Raw genomic sequence first — 13402 nt, 5'->3', positions numbered from 1 at the left:
TAGAATTATTAAAGGTGGATCATACAATTGGCAATGTATAATTAAAAGAGTCGTTGCTTTCAAAGCTGGTCAAGAAAGTTGAAAGATAAATTCTATTTTGCCAGCATTTATGTCGTATTCATGACACCTTTTGCCTTTGGTCTTTCAGAAGAAATTTTCTCTCTTTTTTCCTTCAATTTCTTCCTGCCTTTCATCTTCTCTCTTTTTGATGGACTTTTATCGGATGTGAACCTCATAGTGCATGTCCACTCATATCTGATAGTCTCATGACAATAAGGCTCTCAGTAGACTTTACATTAGACAGCAGCACCTGAAAGCTAAACACAAGCATTAGACCAAAGCTCATTAAATTGCAGGAAGGGATCACGTAATTGAGCTTGTATTTACTTCAGACCACTGCGGATCACCCTCCTCCCCCCCCAAAAAAAAAAAAAAAAAAAACAACAAAAAACAAGATTTGACACAGCCCTTTTTATCCCCTTAAACTGTTAAAGAGTTTTCAGTTACATTCTTATTAAAATTCGAGCTGGCTGCCCCAAGTTTTAGAAATATCTAAAGGTAACTCCCAATCTCTGATTCCACTAGTGCTTCAGACCCAAAACTGTTGACAATCTGACAAAACCTAAAATGAACTTGGATAAATGAAGCTGATACCTGTCCATAGTTCCTAAAGTCTTTGATTGAAATCATGTAATATTTAGTAGTTGATTTATTATTTTCTTGTAACGTCTCAGAATTAGGCCTTAATACATAGGAGTGTGTCAGGAGTTATGAAATTGATAATAGTCAATCGTTTGCAAAGTAAATCTTCTTCATTTTCAATTCCCTTTTCTTGACTGTGACTTCCTTACTTTGCATCTGATCACATTTTCCATTAATTGAACTAATATATAGTTCCAAAACATGCCACGATCACTAGATTGCCTTTTAATTATTTTGAGATAGTATCGATCGTCATAACTTGCCAAGAATTGTTAATGGCTTGGGAAAAAGAGAAGAATAAAGTATGATGAAACAGAGATTCTGAAAAGTTTCTCCACATCCTTGCCAAAGAGCATTGCAAAGCATAAAACTTTCTGTCTGTCTGATTCAAGATATTTTAAACATTTTAGTTCCAGACATTCACAATTATCTCCTCCAAGAGGCAATGGAAGGATCTACTTGGAGTAGGTGTTGTCCCAAGCCACTATTATCAAGATATTTTACTCTACCACTTTTCTCTTTAATATCCTATATTTTATTGCCAACCATGTCCAAATACATGATCTATGGATTCCCTTCGTCCATCACTCATGCTTTTGCCCATCTCCAAATCAAATAATCAACAGCTTTGTGAGAACTCAGCAACTGCACAAAGTCGCCAGAGAAAGCTTTTACACTTTTTGCTTGACTGGTCCTTTATGTTGGTATGTACAGTGGACAGATTCTGAAGTGAACTTGCTACTGGATTCCAAAGTTCTTATAATTAATTGGTTTTTTGGCTAAAGGAGGGAATACTGAGTTTGCCATCTGACATGCTTTCTGGGATATACTCCAATGAGATTCTCCATGAATATCTTGGATATTCTTCATCTCATCGTCAAGGGCACCTTTATGCCACTCCGTAATGATGTCAAATTTGTTCCTTTCACCCTTATGGGCACTGGATATCTACTTAAAAGACTCAGATAGCCTATTTACATGCAGGAGTTCATCTGGCTTTGCTAATGATGTCTATACGACCTGGGATTAGTACCCTGCTTCCATCATGATCAGTCCAAGAAACTAAAAGTGGTCATTGGTTGTCCAAGTATGAATTATACCTATTTGTTGAAGGAATGGCAGCCATATAATGGATGTTAAACTCACCAGAATGTTCATACAGCTAATCTGAGTCGTGCAAAAATTCAGTGCTGCTAACACTGAAAAAGAAGGGTGTATACATGGGGGAAAATTAAAAGGAATAAGATTGATGGCAAGAACAAGAGTCGTCTTGTACTGTTGAGCTTTGATTGAAACAGATGTTTTATTCCAGAATGTTTAGACACGTGGTGGTTGATGTGTGACTGCAAAATTTTCATGCAAATAGGTGTAGTTATCTACTTGATAATGAGGGTTTTGAATGAAGCAGTTCCACTCAGAAACTTTGGCAGGTTTGAACGAGACATGAGAATGGACCACCGATGGTGACACCCTCTTAACAATAAACTGCACTTGTTTTCCTCTAGATTTTTATCTGCATCCTCCAACATTCACTGAAAAAATGTCTAGAAATTCTGCAGTGCCAAATAGGATCATTTGGTTGAATTTGGAAAAACTGCCTTGACTAGTATTGAAGCTTGGCTCCAGTTATCTCTTGATCGATGAGCGCACTTGCTGGATAATGCACCTTCAAAATCTATCAAGATGATAGAAAAGATTGAAATGATAGAAGAAGTCGACATTGATTAAATGAGAATATAATCTAGTGAGTTGTTCGTTTTTGTTTTGCTCCATGGAAGAGCTACTTGATGTCTAAGTATGTTTTATGACCCTAAGGCAGCAAAAGGTGAAATTATTGGGGGACTGGACCATATATCCATTAGCCAAGTGCAGGGCCACACCAAGATGCTGATTAACACCCAAAAGCTAATATTTAGGCACAATCAGAATGGGAAACTGAAAGCTTCATATTTAGTAAAGATATGCTTCTGGAAATAGAAGTGTATTATATTGTCATTATCCATTGTCATTAGTCCCCGGATGACCATGGTCCAACCACTTGTATTGAAAGAAGTTAAATCAAATGAAAAGTGAAAAGAGCAAATCGGGGTACTTTTGTGGTGCACACTGCACAAAATCTCTTTATTTCACTTCATGCAGAAGTAATACAGCGATTTAGGCCACTTCAAAATGGTGGGTCTGCAAAATATTTTTACATCGAGTGGCTGTTTCTTTCTGCTTTCAGATTCCGCTTTATAAATATTTCTGGGTACCATTTTCTCGATCAGGATTAGCAACAATGGCAAAAGCTTCTCTCCTTATCCTCAAAGTGCTGCTCACTATTCTGTTTTCTGTTTGGCTTTCCCTTTGGCTTCTTAAGCCGACAAGAACGTGGGAAAAAAAATGGCGAGAAGCCGAAGAAAAAGCAATGAAAACTGTTTTTAACTATAATGGTAAGAACAAGCCTTGATTTAATAAAAAGCATATTTTCAGCTATGATATCCCTTCTCTTGGTATTCATAGATTGTAGCCAACTAATTGAATTTTCTAACTTAACAGAACACTTGTATCATAGAAAATAAACTACTTTTTATCTCTTCTACAGGCCTAAGTTTTGCTGTCTATACATTTCCGTTTCTCGCCTTGGCTATGGTTGGATTCATTTACTTGGAACTGAAGCTAAGAACCAACCAAATGAGGTAAGAAATTGTTTCTGCAATACTGACTCCTTGCCTCTGAATGATTACAGCTAATATCTCATAACTTTGGATGACAGACCAGAGAGGAAGTTGATCAGTGCTCTTTCAAATCCCATTGTTGTTAATCGCTATCTTGGCATTTTAACTGGAACTGAGATCCTTCTCGTATTCCTATTTGTCACCTTTCTGTTCTGGACCTTCTATGCTCACATTTCTAATGATTTCAAGAAGATGATGCCAACCAAGTCACTGAAACTGAGTATGTAAGTATCATGCTCATATGGGATAAAACTACGGTAAAAAGTTAAACATTTCTTTCTTTTTGCCATGAATTAGAAATGAAGAATATCAAATGAATGATTTTTCTCTGTTTCAGGTGGCAATACAAAGTGCTTAAGGTGGCAACCCGCTTTGGTTTGTTGGCAGAAGCCTGCCTGGCTCTTCTTCTTCTTCCAATTTTAAGAGGGATGGCAATATTTAGGATACTTGGCGTTCAGTTTGAAGTTTCAGTAAGATACCATATCTGGCTGGGGACTACAATGATAACTTTTGCCACACTACATGGTGCTGGCACCTTTTTCACATGGGGGATCAAACACCACATTCAGGATGAGGTACACTTGATCTCTTGTATCTTTTAAGAATAATGTCCTACCATGTAAACAAAACTTCTCAGTCCTCACCCTACATTTCCCTGCTGAGGAAACAGATGTGGAATTGGCAACCAACAGGTCGAATATACCTTGCTGGGGAGATTGCTCTTGCTGCAGGATTAGCCATTTGGATCACATCACTTCCACATATTAGAAGAAAACATTTTGAGATCTTCTACTACACACACCACCTTTACGTGATCTTCTTTACATTCTTCTTGTTTCATGCTGGAGACCGCCATTTTTATATGGTTTTCCCTGGCATTTTTCTTTTTGTCCTCGACAAATTTTTGCGAGTCATACAATCAAGACCTAAAACTTGCATCCTTTCAGCTCGAGTATTCCCATGCAGAGCCATAGAGTTAACTCTGCCAAAAGATCCAAGTAAACATTCAACTATCATCTTTTCCAGATATTTATCACCATTACTTGAATGATATTTGTTGATCGTCGTTACTTACATCTCAGAATTGACTTATACCCCTGCAAGCATCATATTTGTGAAGATACCACGTATTTCTGAGTTGCAGTGGCACTCCTTCAGCATAACTTCAAGTTCTAGTGTTGACCATCACACCATGTCAGTTATAATCAAAAGTGAGGGATGGTGGACAAATGCTCTTTATAATCTAGTCTCAGCCAAGCCAGATAGGGAAGCTGATCAAAGAAGATGTCTTCCAATTGCTGTAGAAGGACCTTATGGATCTGCATCCGCGGACTTCCTAAGGTATATAAATCATGACATTGTATGGCAAGCTAAACTTGCTTTTCAAACAGCTAGAATTTCTTCTATTAGCAGCATGCCAGCACTTTTTCCAGGTATTTATCATGCCGACAACGTTGACAACTTGTATGCTCTTCTTTTGTCTAAAATCTATTGCAGATATGACAGTCTGCTTTTAGTGGCTGGAGGAATTGGGATAACACCATTTCTAAGTATCTTGCAAGAAATTGCCTCTGCACGAAGCAATGGCAGACGTATACACCCCAAGAGAGTACTACTGATATATGCTGTAAAGAAAACTCAAGACGTCTCACTGTTGAATCCAGTTCTGGCTCAGCTACTCAATGTTGAACAAAATTATTTAAAGCTGAAAGTATTTGTGACCCGGGAATTTGGAAACCAAACAGTAGGAGAAGTACTCAATGAGGTCTCTCAAGTTAAAACAATAGATTTTGACACCTCTACCTCTAAATATGCAGCATACGGGGTTGAAAATTTACTGTGGATGGCTGCCATTGTGGGGCTTTGTTCTATTATTTTTCTGGTGCTTCTAATTTGCTTCAACTGGTCCACTCATTTTTATGGTGAAATGCCTTCAGGACGAGTTATGACAGTTCCCTCTTCTACGACGGATCTCTTCCTTCTGTGCTCTTTTGTTATTGCAATCATATGCAGTAGCTTACTAGCAATAGTTTTGAGATGGAAAAGAGCTAGGAAAGAGCTCCTATCTTTCTCAGGTACACCAATTGAAACAACAAAACCTACTGGAGTAGGAATAGATAATACACTGGTGGAACATGAAATCCATTTTGGAGGAAGGCCAGATTTCAGAGGTACCATTTTCTCTAATGCTTCATCTCTTTTTATGTAAAATTCTCATTTTGCACCAAACCCTCTTTGGGGGCTAACACCTTTCATATTTTACAGAAGTATTCTGCAAATTCTCAAATGAAACTGAAGGTTCTAGTGTTGGAGTCTTCGTATGCGGTCCTGAATCGATGAAAGAGTCTGTGGCATTAACCTGCAAGCTAAGTTCTCGTGCTTTCAGGGTGGATAGTCAAAAAAGAAAGCTATCCGTCAGTTTCCATTCACTAAACTTCACTCTGTAGTCTCTCAAGAATCATTCAATCCTCCCAGCCATGAGTTACACCTTGGTCCATTTGAACTCAGAAAATAGGCAGCTATGTAGTCACCATAACATGTGCTGCAGAAAAAGTCGAGTAATGAGCTATTTCATTCACGTATATCCATATCTACTTATAATTGGCACCGTAGACTGATTGCATAGTGGGGGTTAGAACTTCAGTGCTTGTATTTGGCTCTGTAAGATGCGATTTCCTGATAATCCACTTTCTCAAGAGAAGAATATCCTAGCATACAAATTATATTGCCCTATACCAAATACTGGTGCAAATGGATTAGCAAAGCAAGATATGGGAAATGGCGGGTGAAACTGCTACTCGCTTAGGAACAATTGGCGGATACCTTTGCAAATCTTTGGGTGCAATGACACTGAGCATGAAGCGGAGTCATCAAAGGATAATAACATTTGAAAAATTTAACCAATAACAAGAGCATCGATCATATCTTGCCGCCATTTCATTGTCTATTTGCGATATTACTGAAATACAAAAAAATTTCAGGAAACTAAAGAAGACAGCAAAAAAGATGGCAACGTCGTTTTAATTCTTCTCAATGTAGTCATACACTCATAGGTCATAACCTCAGTACACATTAAACCTTCAATCTCATTCCAAATATACGGTAAAAAACAAGATATGGTACAACATAGTTAAAAATGATAAAAGCCCAAGTAAAATTGAAAAGCAGAAAATACAAAAGAAGGGACTGATTTTCACACATTAACTTGTTATGGCAATGCCTTTTAATTTTCCTTCATCACCATAACCATCATCAATATCAATTTTTTTGGTTGTTAACTCAGATAACAAAGCCTTTGGTGTGGTAGCGACATTCTCACCAAGCAATACTGCTACCACCTCTTTCATGTTAGGCCTACGAAGCGGATCAGGGTGACAACAAGTTAGTCCAATTTTCAACACTGCCTCCATTTCTTCCACCTCAAACTGCCCCGTAATTCTCTTATCAGCAGCCTCAACTAATTTTCCTTCTGCATACTTTTTCCTCACCCAATCAAGTAAAACTTCTTCATCCTCTGTCTCCACAGATGTATCTATTGGCTTCCGCCCACATGCCACCTCCAGCACTACCACCCCAAAGCTATAAACGTCACTAGCTGCAGTTGGTGAAGCCATCGTAACTACCTCAGGTGCCAAGTACCCAAAGGTACCGACCACACGAGTTGTATTAGGCGCTTCACCATGTGCATACAACTTTGCTAACCCAAAATCGCCCAATCTACCTCTCATTTCACTATCCAACAAAACATTGCTTGCCTTAATGTCTCTGTGAATTACCACCTGTTCCCAACCATGATGCAAATAATTTAACCCCTCAGCAACATCAGCCAAAACCCTCCTCCTCCCTTCCCATCCCATTAGCGTCTTCGGGTTATCAAATATCCACTTATTCAAACTCCCATTAGGCATATAATCATACACTAGCATCAACACATTCCCCTTCCTACACCACCCTCTCATTGACACTAAATTCTTGTGCTGAAGCCTTCCCATACTCGAAATCTCAGCCATGAACTCTTTCAACCCTTGTTTAGAGTCATGGTTCACAGATTTCACCGCGACTTCCACGTTATTCTCCAGGTTTCCCTTATACACTTTCCCAAACCCGCCTGATCCAAGAAACTCATCCTTGGCAAATCCATCAGTTGCCTGGTGTAATTCCAGGTATGAAAATCTATGAGGCCAATACTCAAGCTCCCAATCCTCAATCTCATCATCATCTTCCCTGCTCCTTTTCCAACAAAACCTATAAAATCCACCCAACCCAACTCCCAAAACCACCACACAAGCAATCACAATCCCTGCAATAGCTCCGCCAGACAACCTAGACGATGCATTCTCCAACAGAAAAACAGGCAAATTCGTCGTGTTAACATCCCTCGCTACTCCAGTATCACTAAAACTCCAAGCTAAAACCCTCTGCGCCTCAACCCAAGTAGTCTTGGATGCCGAAAACCCAACAAACATTTCATCAGACAGGTAGTCTGCAATCACAGGATCCCTGAAATTAATCAAAGGCCTGACCGGTCGTGGCACCCCAACCGGGGCTAGAGTCACATTTATCTCATTCTTTGGTCCATCAAACTCAATCCAGGCCCTGATATTCTCCCCATTTCGCATACGAAAAGGAACAAAACCTCCATTCCTATCAAAATATCCAGCAGGTTGAGACACTCTCGACTCGATACTATTCAGATCAATCCCCACGTGATTATCATCTCGATCGTTGAACTCCGTGTTCCTCCCAGTATCAAATTCTACAACGATCAGAGGACCAGGTGGGGCGTTGAGGGCAGTAGAGAAAAGCCCAAAATACTGCCCCGCAAGCGCGTTGGGCGGAGAAGTTGAACCGGAAAGAACGAAGGCCAGCCCGAATCCCGGGCTGGTGGAGATTTCCGGGAGGATGGAGAAGATGAACTGGGTGGAGAATGAGGTGGAAATGGTGGAGTTGGGCGTTTTGGTAAAGTTGAAAGGGATGCGAGTAGGATAAAAGGCGCGGCCGAGGGAGAACTGGTTGGAGTCATTGGTGAGGCGGATGACCGGTGGTACGAGGCGGGCGTCGTCGGTGAGGTTGAGGAGGGGGACGGCTGTGGGTGAAAAGGAATTGTAGAGAAAGTCAAGGGCATAAATGGAAGGACAGATTGCCTGGTGAGTGAAGATGAGGATGGTGAGAAATAGTGGTGTTGGCTGTAGTGGGAGCATTTTGGTCATTGGGGTGTTTTGTGGCTTTGATAGCACTTGGGCTAGTGGGGATTAGGAATCAGGCATCAAATGTAATGGCGGTCATAGTTGAATTTTCATCACAAATTTGGGATTTTCTTAGTCATATTTGTTTAAAAATTTTGGTGTGATAATCTTGATTTGAACTTTTCTTTTTAGGTCGTTGAGAGTGATTGACGAAATAGCAACATGAATTGTTAAACGCTAGAGGATGAAGGACCAATTTTTCGATCATGTCTAAAAATTTCACTTTATATAGGAAATGTAAAAAGTGTTACTAAACTAGTCGTAAAACTTCTAGTAAAGTAGTAGCTACAGTCATTAAGGTTGAAAGATGAATCAAGACACCTGATACTTGAATCAAGTTTCATCATAGATGGGAACACGTTTGAATTTGATTTAGCAACTAATCAAACCAAAATATAAGTAACATTTTGAGTTTATAAATTGGTGGAACTCAGTTAGGCCTTGAGTCGTCAGCATGGTACTCAATTTAACTTGCTCAAATTTGATTCGAGCTCGGTATTTTTCAGTTCGACTCAATAGATAAACAAGTCAAATTTAAACACAAATTAAAACTCTTTAAAATAGTCAAACAACATTAAACATTTGTAAGAAGTATGGCTTGATCAAGCTTTTCACACCCCACGAGTAATTATAAAAGTGAACGACCTTTTCTACTAAACTATAAATAGTAGTAGCTGAATGCGTAAGTAATCAAAGTCAACTAATGATGCCGAGTGTATGGACTTATACAAAACTTGAACTCGAGATGACCTAAGGCCAAAAGTCATAACGTACTTGCATGGTACTATACATTCTTTCCCAAGAGAAGAGGAAAATGGTCATAATCATGCAGGATACTCCTAATAAAATATCTAATGGTTGCAAGAATAAAATAATGTAGTTTGAAAGTAGTTTTTGGCATTTAGTATAAACAGAAATATATTTTCAATTTCTAAAACAACTTTTTTAAGGTTGCTTGAGCAACTTAAACAACAATTAAAAAGTAGGAGCAAATTAGAACTATCCTATAGTTTTTCTCCAACACCAAGTAGTCATTGTAACTTGAACCCTAAACTCTGAGTCAGGAGAATAAAGAAAGTAAAATAAGAAAAGAAAAACCTTGAAGATTACTGCTTGAAAGAAGTCCTTTTGACTTTGCAAATATGCCTCATATTATATCCTCAAAAGGCTAGCGCGTCCTGTTTATCCTTTTCCTTGTCTTATTTATTCTGATCATGCAATTCAAATAAGGGTTCTATAACAAGGCTAATATAAATGTAGTAGTAATATTTCGACAGTCAAGTATTTAGTTATACTTTGTTGAAAAAAAAGTATTTAGTTATACAATTGATTTTGTTTATACTATTGGCGTAAAGAATTTTTCACGTAAGTAATTTGGATGCATGACGTGTAACTTCTAATAAATTTTGAACTTAGGTATTTTCACGTAAATACGAGCATTCAGATCCGTTAGTATTAGGAAATATTACGTTGACAGTGTACGGAATATTAATCTTTAATTATTTATCAAAACAAAATAACAGCCACATAGTAAGAGTGATTTTAAAATAAAAGGACCTGCAGCATGAATCTTCTTTGTGATAAAATAGACCTCCTAATAATGTTAACATATTTCGTAATGATATTTAGGTGACTGCAGAATATTACCTCCATATTGAGAGATATTTTCGGTTTTTTTTTTCCCTTTAAGTGTAAACTTAAAATCAAATATGACCAACTCAACTCTTTCAAGTAATCAAATTGTGACCCGGCTGGTACTAATTAATATGGACTTTCTAGAGACATGGTGGGGATTACTTGGAATGTTGACCTAAAATTATTTACTTTTTGGCTTTCTTTCGAGGAGAAATAGGCCATTTTGATACACGGAAGTTCCAAGTCAATTTTGTTATAATAAACACTACACTATAAGTTACTAACCCCTTTTTTTGTTCGATACATCAATTAAATTTTGTTTTTCTTGATCTGTGGTATGCATAGTGGTTAAATTTATCATTTCGACAAAAAGGCTCACGCCTCAAAATTCATGTAATAGTCACTAAACAAATAACTATATACACACACATGTATATATTTATGAACCTCAAAACACTTTGCATATATTCAATTTGATATGACTTCAAAGAAATATAAAACCCTTTTATAGAAAATTTAATTTTTGTTTTGTGACCACATTTTTAATCATTTTTTTACCTTATATACATCAAATCGTTAAAATATTATTTTTTTTCTTACAGAAAATCTGGAAAATAGCAATCCGAACGGGACCTTGAACCTATTTATGCATCACTCACTCAGCTTCTTGTTGGAAATATCCTTGTAAGGTCTAAGGTCCAATTACACATATTTTTTCGTTGCGCTTTGGGTTTTTTTTTTTTTGGTTGGTTTTTTGTCCTATTATTGCATTTTGTTACAATTGTTTGGTGTAATGGACATGACAGGATTGTCTACCTCTGCCCGCTTGGTATGGACAAGTGCTTGAACCAGACTTGGACAACTAAATTTGATGTACTCCCGTAGAGAATGCCAAAACCCCGTTGTCAAATTTCAAGCTTAGCCCACAAAAGAGGATTAACTTCACTTGTGGACGCTGCATTTGGTTTGATGAAACCTCAAGGCTACGAATGACAACGGGGCAGGATGCTTTTTGCCAAACATTCCTCTAGCCCTCACCCTGCCCCGCCTCCTACCCCGCACCCACTTCTCCGCTCTTGCCCCACCCAACCCTACTTTTCCTATGGGGACTAATAGAAATTTGTCATGTAACGAAATTTCAGCCAAATTTCAATCAACAATCAAGTATTTTAAACATCAACATATCACCAAGTTATTGCTAATACATAATCCATTATAATTTCACAATAGTTAAGCTATAAAAATAAATAAATGGATACTGTTTGAAAACAATTCAACATAACGAAACAAATACAACTCAAGTAGCCAAAAGTAAAAGTGTAATTAGTCGTGAATTGTGAATTAGGGAAAAGATGAAGAGCTGAAGAGGAGTGAAATTAGGGTTATTCGTGAATTGTGAATTGTGAAATATTTAGTGTAAAAGAACAAAAGTGTAATTAATAATTTAGTATAAATGTATTAGTATAACTAATCGTTATTTTGTATTAGGATAAATAAATAATTATTACTATAACTAATAATATTAATTATATTACATATACATAATTTGATACTTATAACTAATAATATTATATATAACTAATAATATTAAATATATTAAATATACATAATTATAACTTATATTTAATTTTTTAGGCAGGTAATAGTTTTAACGATGAGAGAAAATGATCTCTCGCTCTGCCTCATCAATAACCTGCAGAGGCACCCGTCTCAATTGCCGTCCCTACTCAAGGCCTAAAACATTTTCTAAGCGTTGAGTGCAGCCCTTCAATTTTGGTTTAAAATGTTCATATCATTTTCTTTAATTTTTTATGTGACTAACATTTAAATTCCTATCTAAACTTTTTTTTGAGCCAAATAATTAATACTTTAATAAAATTCAAATTTTAAACGGGTATTCATTTTAGATTAGTGAAACATTTTGTGATGTGTAATGAACAAGATAGAGGTTATTGATAAATTAAACTAATGTGTTTCTAAGGTTACTATCACTAATCACATGGCATTTGACAATATAAATTTGGATTTTTCTAATACCAAATCCTTATAAATTTCTACCATTTATGTTTTGCTATTTTTAACCCCACATAAAATTCTTTATTTTTATTCAAAATTATTCCTAATTTTGAGGCATTAACTAATTGTACCTTCATATTTAGCAATACACACGTGCGTTAGATGTAAAAATAAAATGTAAATTTAATTTTTTAAATTTACTTTTAGACAAATAAAGTGTATATTCAATTTTCATGAATTAGTTTTTATGAACTAGGATGTGATCAAAATTTTGTACATGGGAATTCTACTAGCACTACATAAATAATGACCAAAGATGATTTTTACATTAGTCAAACAAAATTTTCCTAACAAATAGTGACATGGAAAGTAAGATCTTTTCTTTAACCACTCATTGAAAAGGTAACAATAAAAAGCTTAATAATCTCTTTCACAAGGATTCAACATTCTAAAACATCAACAATTTACAAAGGCATGAAAGAATTTCCCTATTTGCTTATTCTGCACTTGCTCTTGTAATTTTTTTTTTTGCTTCAATTTCATCAAAAACTTCTTTTCTAACTGATTATTTAGTGAAATAAGGAGTTATTGCATGAAATTTGAAATTGTCTATGTTCGATTCGATTCTATTCGATTCGATTCGATTCGAGAGAGAGAGAGAGAGAACTAACATGTCAATCAAAAGAAAGAAGAGTGCTTCTCTTCCTTTCCACGTACCTAGCAATTGACTTATAGAACTCTCTCTTATCAACCCAAGTTAAGGATGAAAAGTACTCTTATAACAAAACACTAAGAAATTGGACACTTATTAAAATATATTTCAAACAAAAAAAACACTCATTAAAATATATTTCAAGCAAAAAAAAAAAATGCTGAATTGGGTGACCTCTTGCCTATTTTCCAAATTGGCAAAGGGTAGGTTGGGAGCTAGTTACGAGAGCTGATTTTTGAAAACAGAAAAAATGTATAAACATAAGAAAAGGTAATAATTATTAGACGTGTACATATTACATATAAGTTAGGTAGAATTTAGATTTGTAACAAATGCCCAATAGATTTAATATACCCATTAGAAAAACCCTTAAA

General features: G+C 36.5%; 2 protein-coding genes across 2 annotated transcripts; one reads left to right on the top strand and one right to left on the bottom strand.

Moving 5' to 3' along the window:
• The first annotated feature begins 2980 nt into the window (after nucleotides 1-2980).
• LOC113768547 (ferric reduction oxidase 8, mitochondrial) lies at nucleotides 2981-6124 on the top strand. Its single transcript, XM_027312950.1, has 8 exons — nucleotides 2981-3134; nucleotides 3287-3380; nucleotides 3458-3643; nucleotides 3757-3994; nucleotides 4090-4417; nucleotides 4502-4760; nucleotides 4917-5590; nucleotides 5685-6124. Exons 1-8 carry the CDS (start codon nucleotides 2981-2983, stop codon nucleotides 5864-5866), a joined length of 2115 nt encoding a protein of 704 aa, XP_027168751.1. The 3' UTR covers nucleotides 5867-6124.
• Nucleotides 6125-6424: 300 nt separating this feature from the next.
• LOC113767355 (L-type lectin-domain containing receptor kinase S.1) lies at nucleotides 6425-8643 on the bottom strand. The gene has a single exon (XM_027311414.1). It carries the CDS (start codon nucleotides 8627-8629, stop codon nucleotides 6620-6622), a length of 2010 nt encoding a protein of 669 aa, XP_027167215.1. The 5' UTR covers nucleotides 8630-8643; the 3' UTR covers nucleotides 6425-6619.
• Between the last annotated feature and the right edge of the window lie 4759 nt (nucleotides 8644-13402).

Source organism: Coffea eugenioides, chromosome 4 (assembly GCF_003713205.1).
Source record: "Coffea eugenioides isolate CCC68of chromosome 4, Ceug_1.0, whole genome shotgun sequence".
Classification (NCBI taxonomy): domain Eukaryota; kingdom Viridiplantae; phylum Streptophyta; class Magnoliopsida; order Gentianales; family Rubiaceae; genus Coffea; species Coffea eugenioides.
This window is presented reverse-complemented; position numbering and strand designations above follow the sequence as displayed.

What these genes read in the sequence shown, in the direction of transcription:
- LOC113768547 (XM_027312950.1), top strand. Translation starts at nt 2,981, where the DNA reads ATGGCAAAAGCTTCTCTCCTTATCCTCAAAGTGCTGCTCACTATTCTG. An exon ending in CTAAGAACCAACCAAATGAG is followed by an intron (nt 3,381 to 3,457) that starts GTAAGAAATTGT and finishes TTTGGATGACAG; the next exon opens with ACCAGAGAGGAAGTTGATCA. An exon ending in AACTCTGCCAAAAGATCCAA is followed by an intron (nt 4,418 to 4,501) that starts GTAAACATTCAA and finishes CTTACATCTCAG; the next exon opens with AATTGACTTATACCCCTGCA.
- LOC113767355 (XM_027311414.1), bottom strand. Translation starts at nt 8,629, where the DNA reads ATGACCAAAATGCTCCCACTACAGCCAACACCACTATTTCTCACCATC.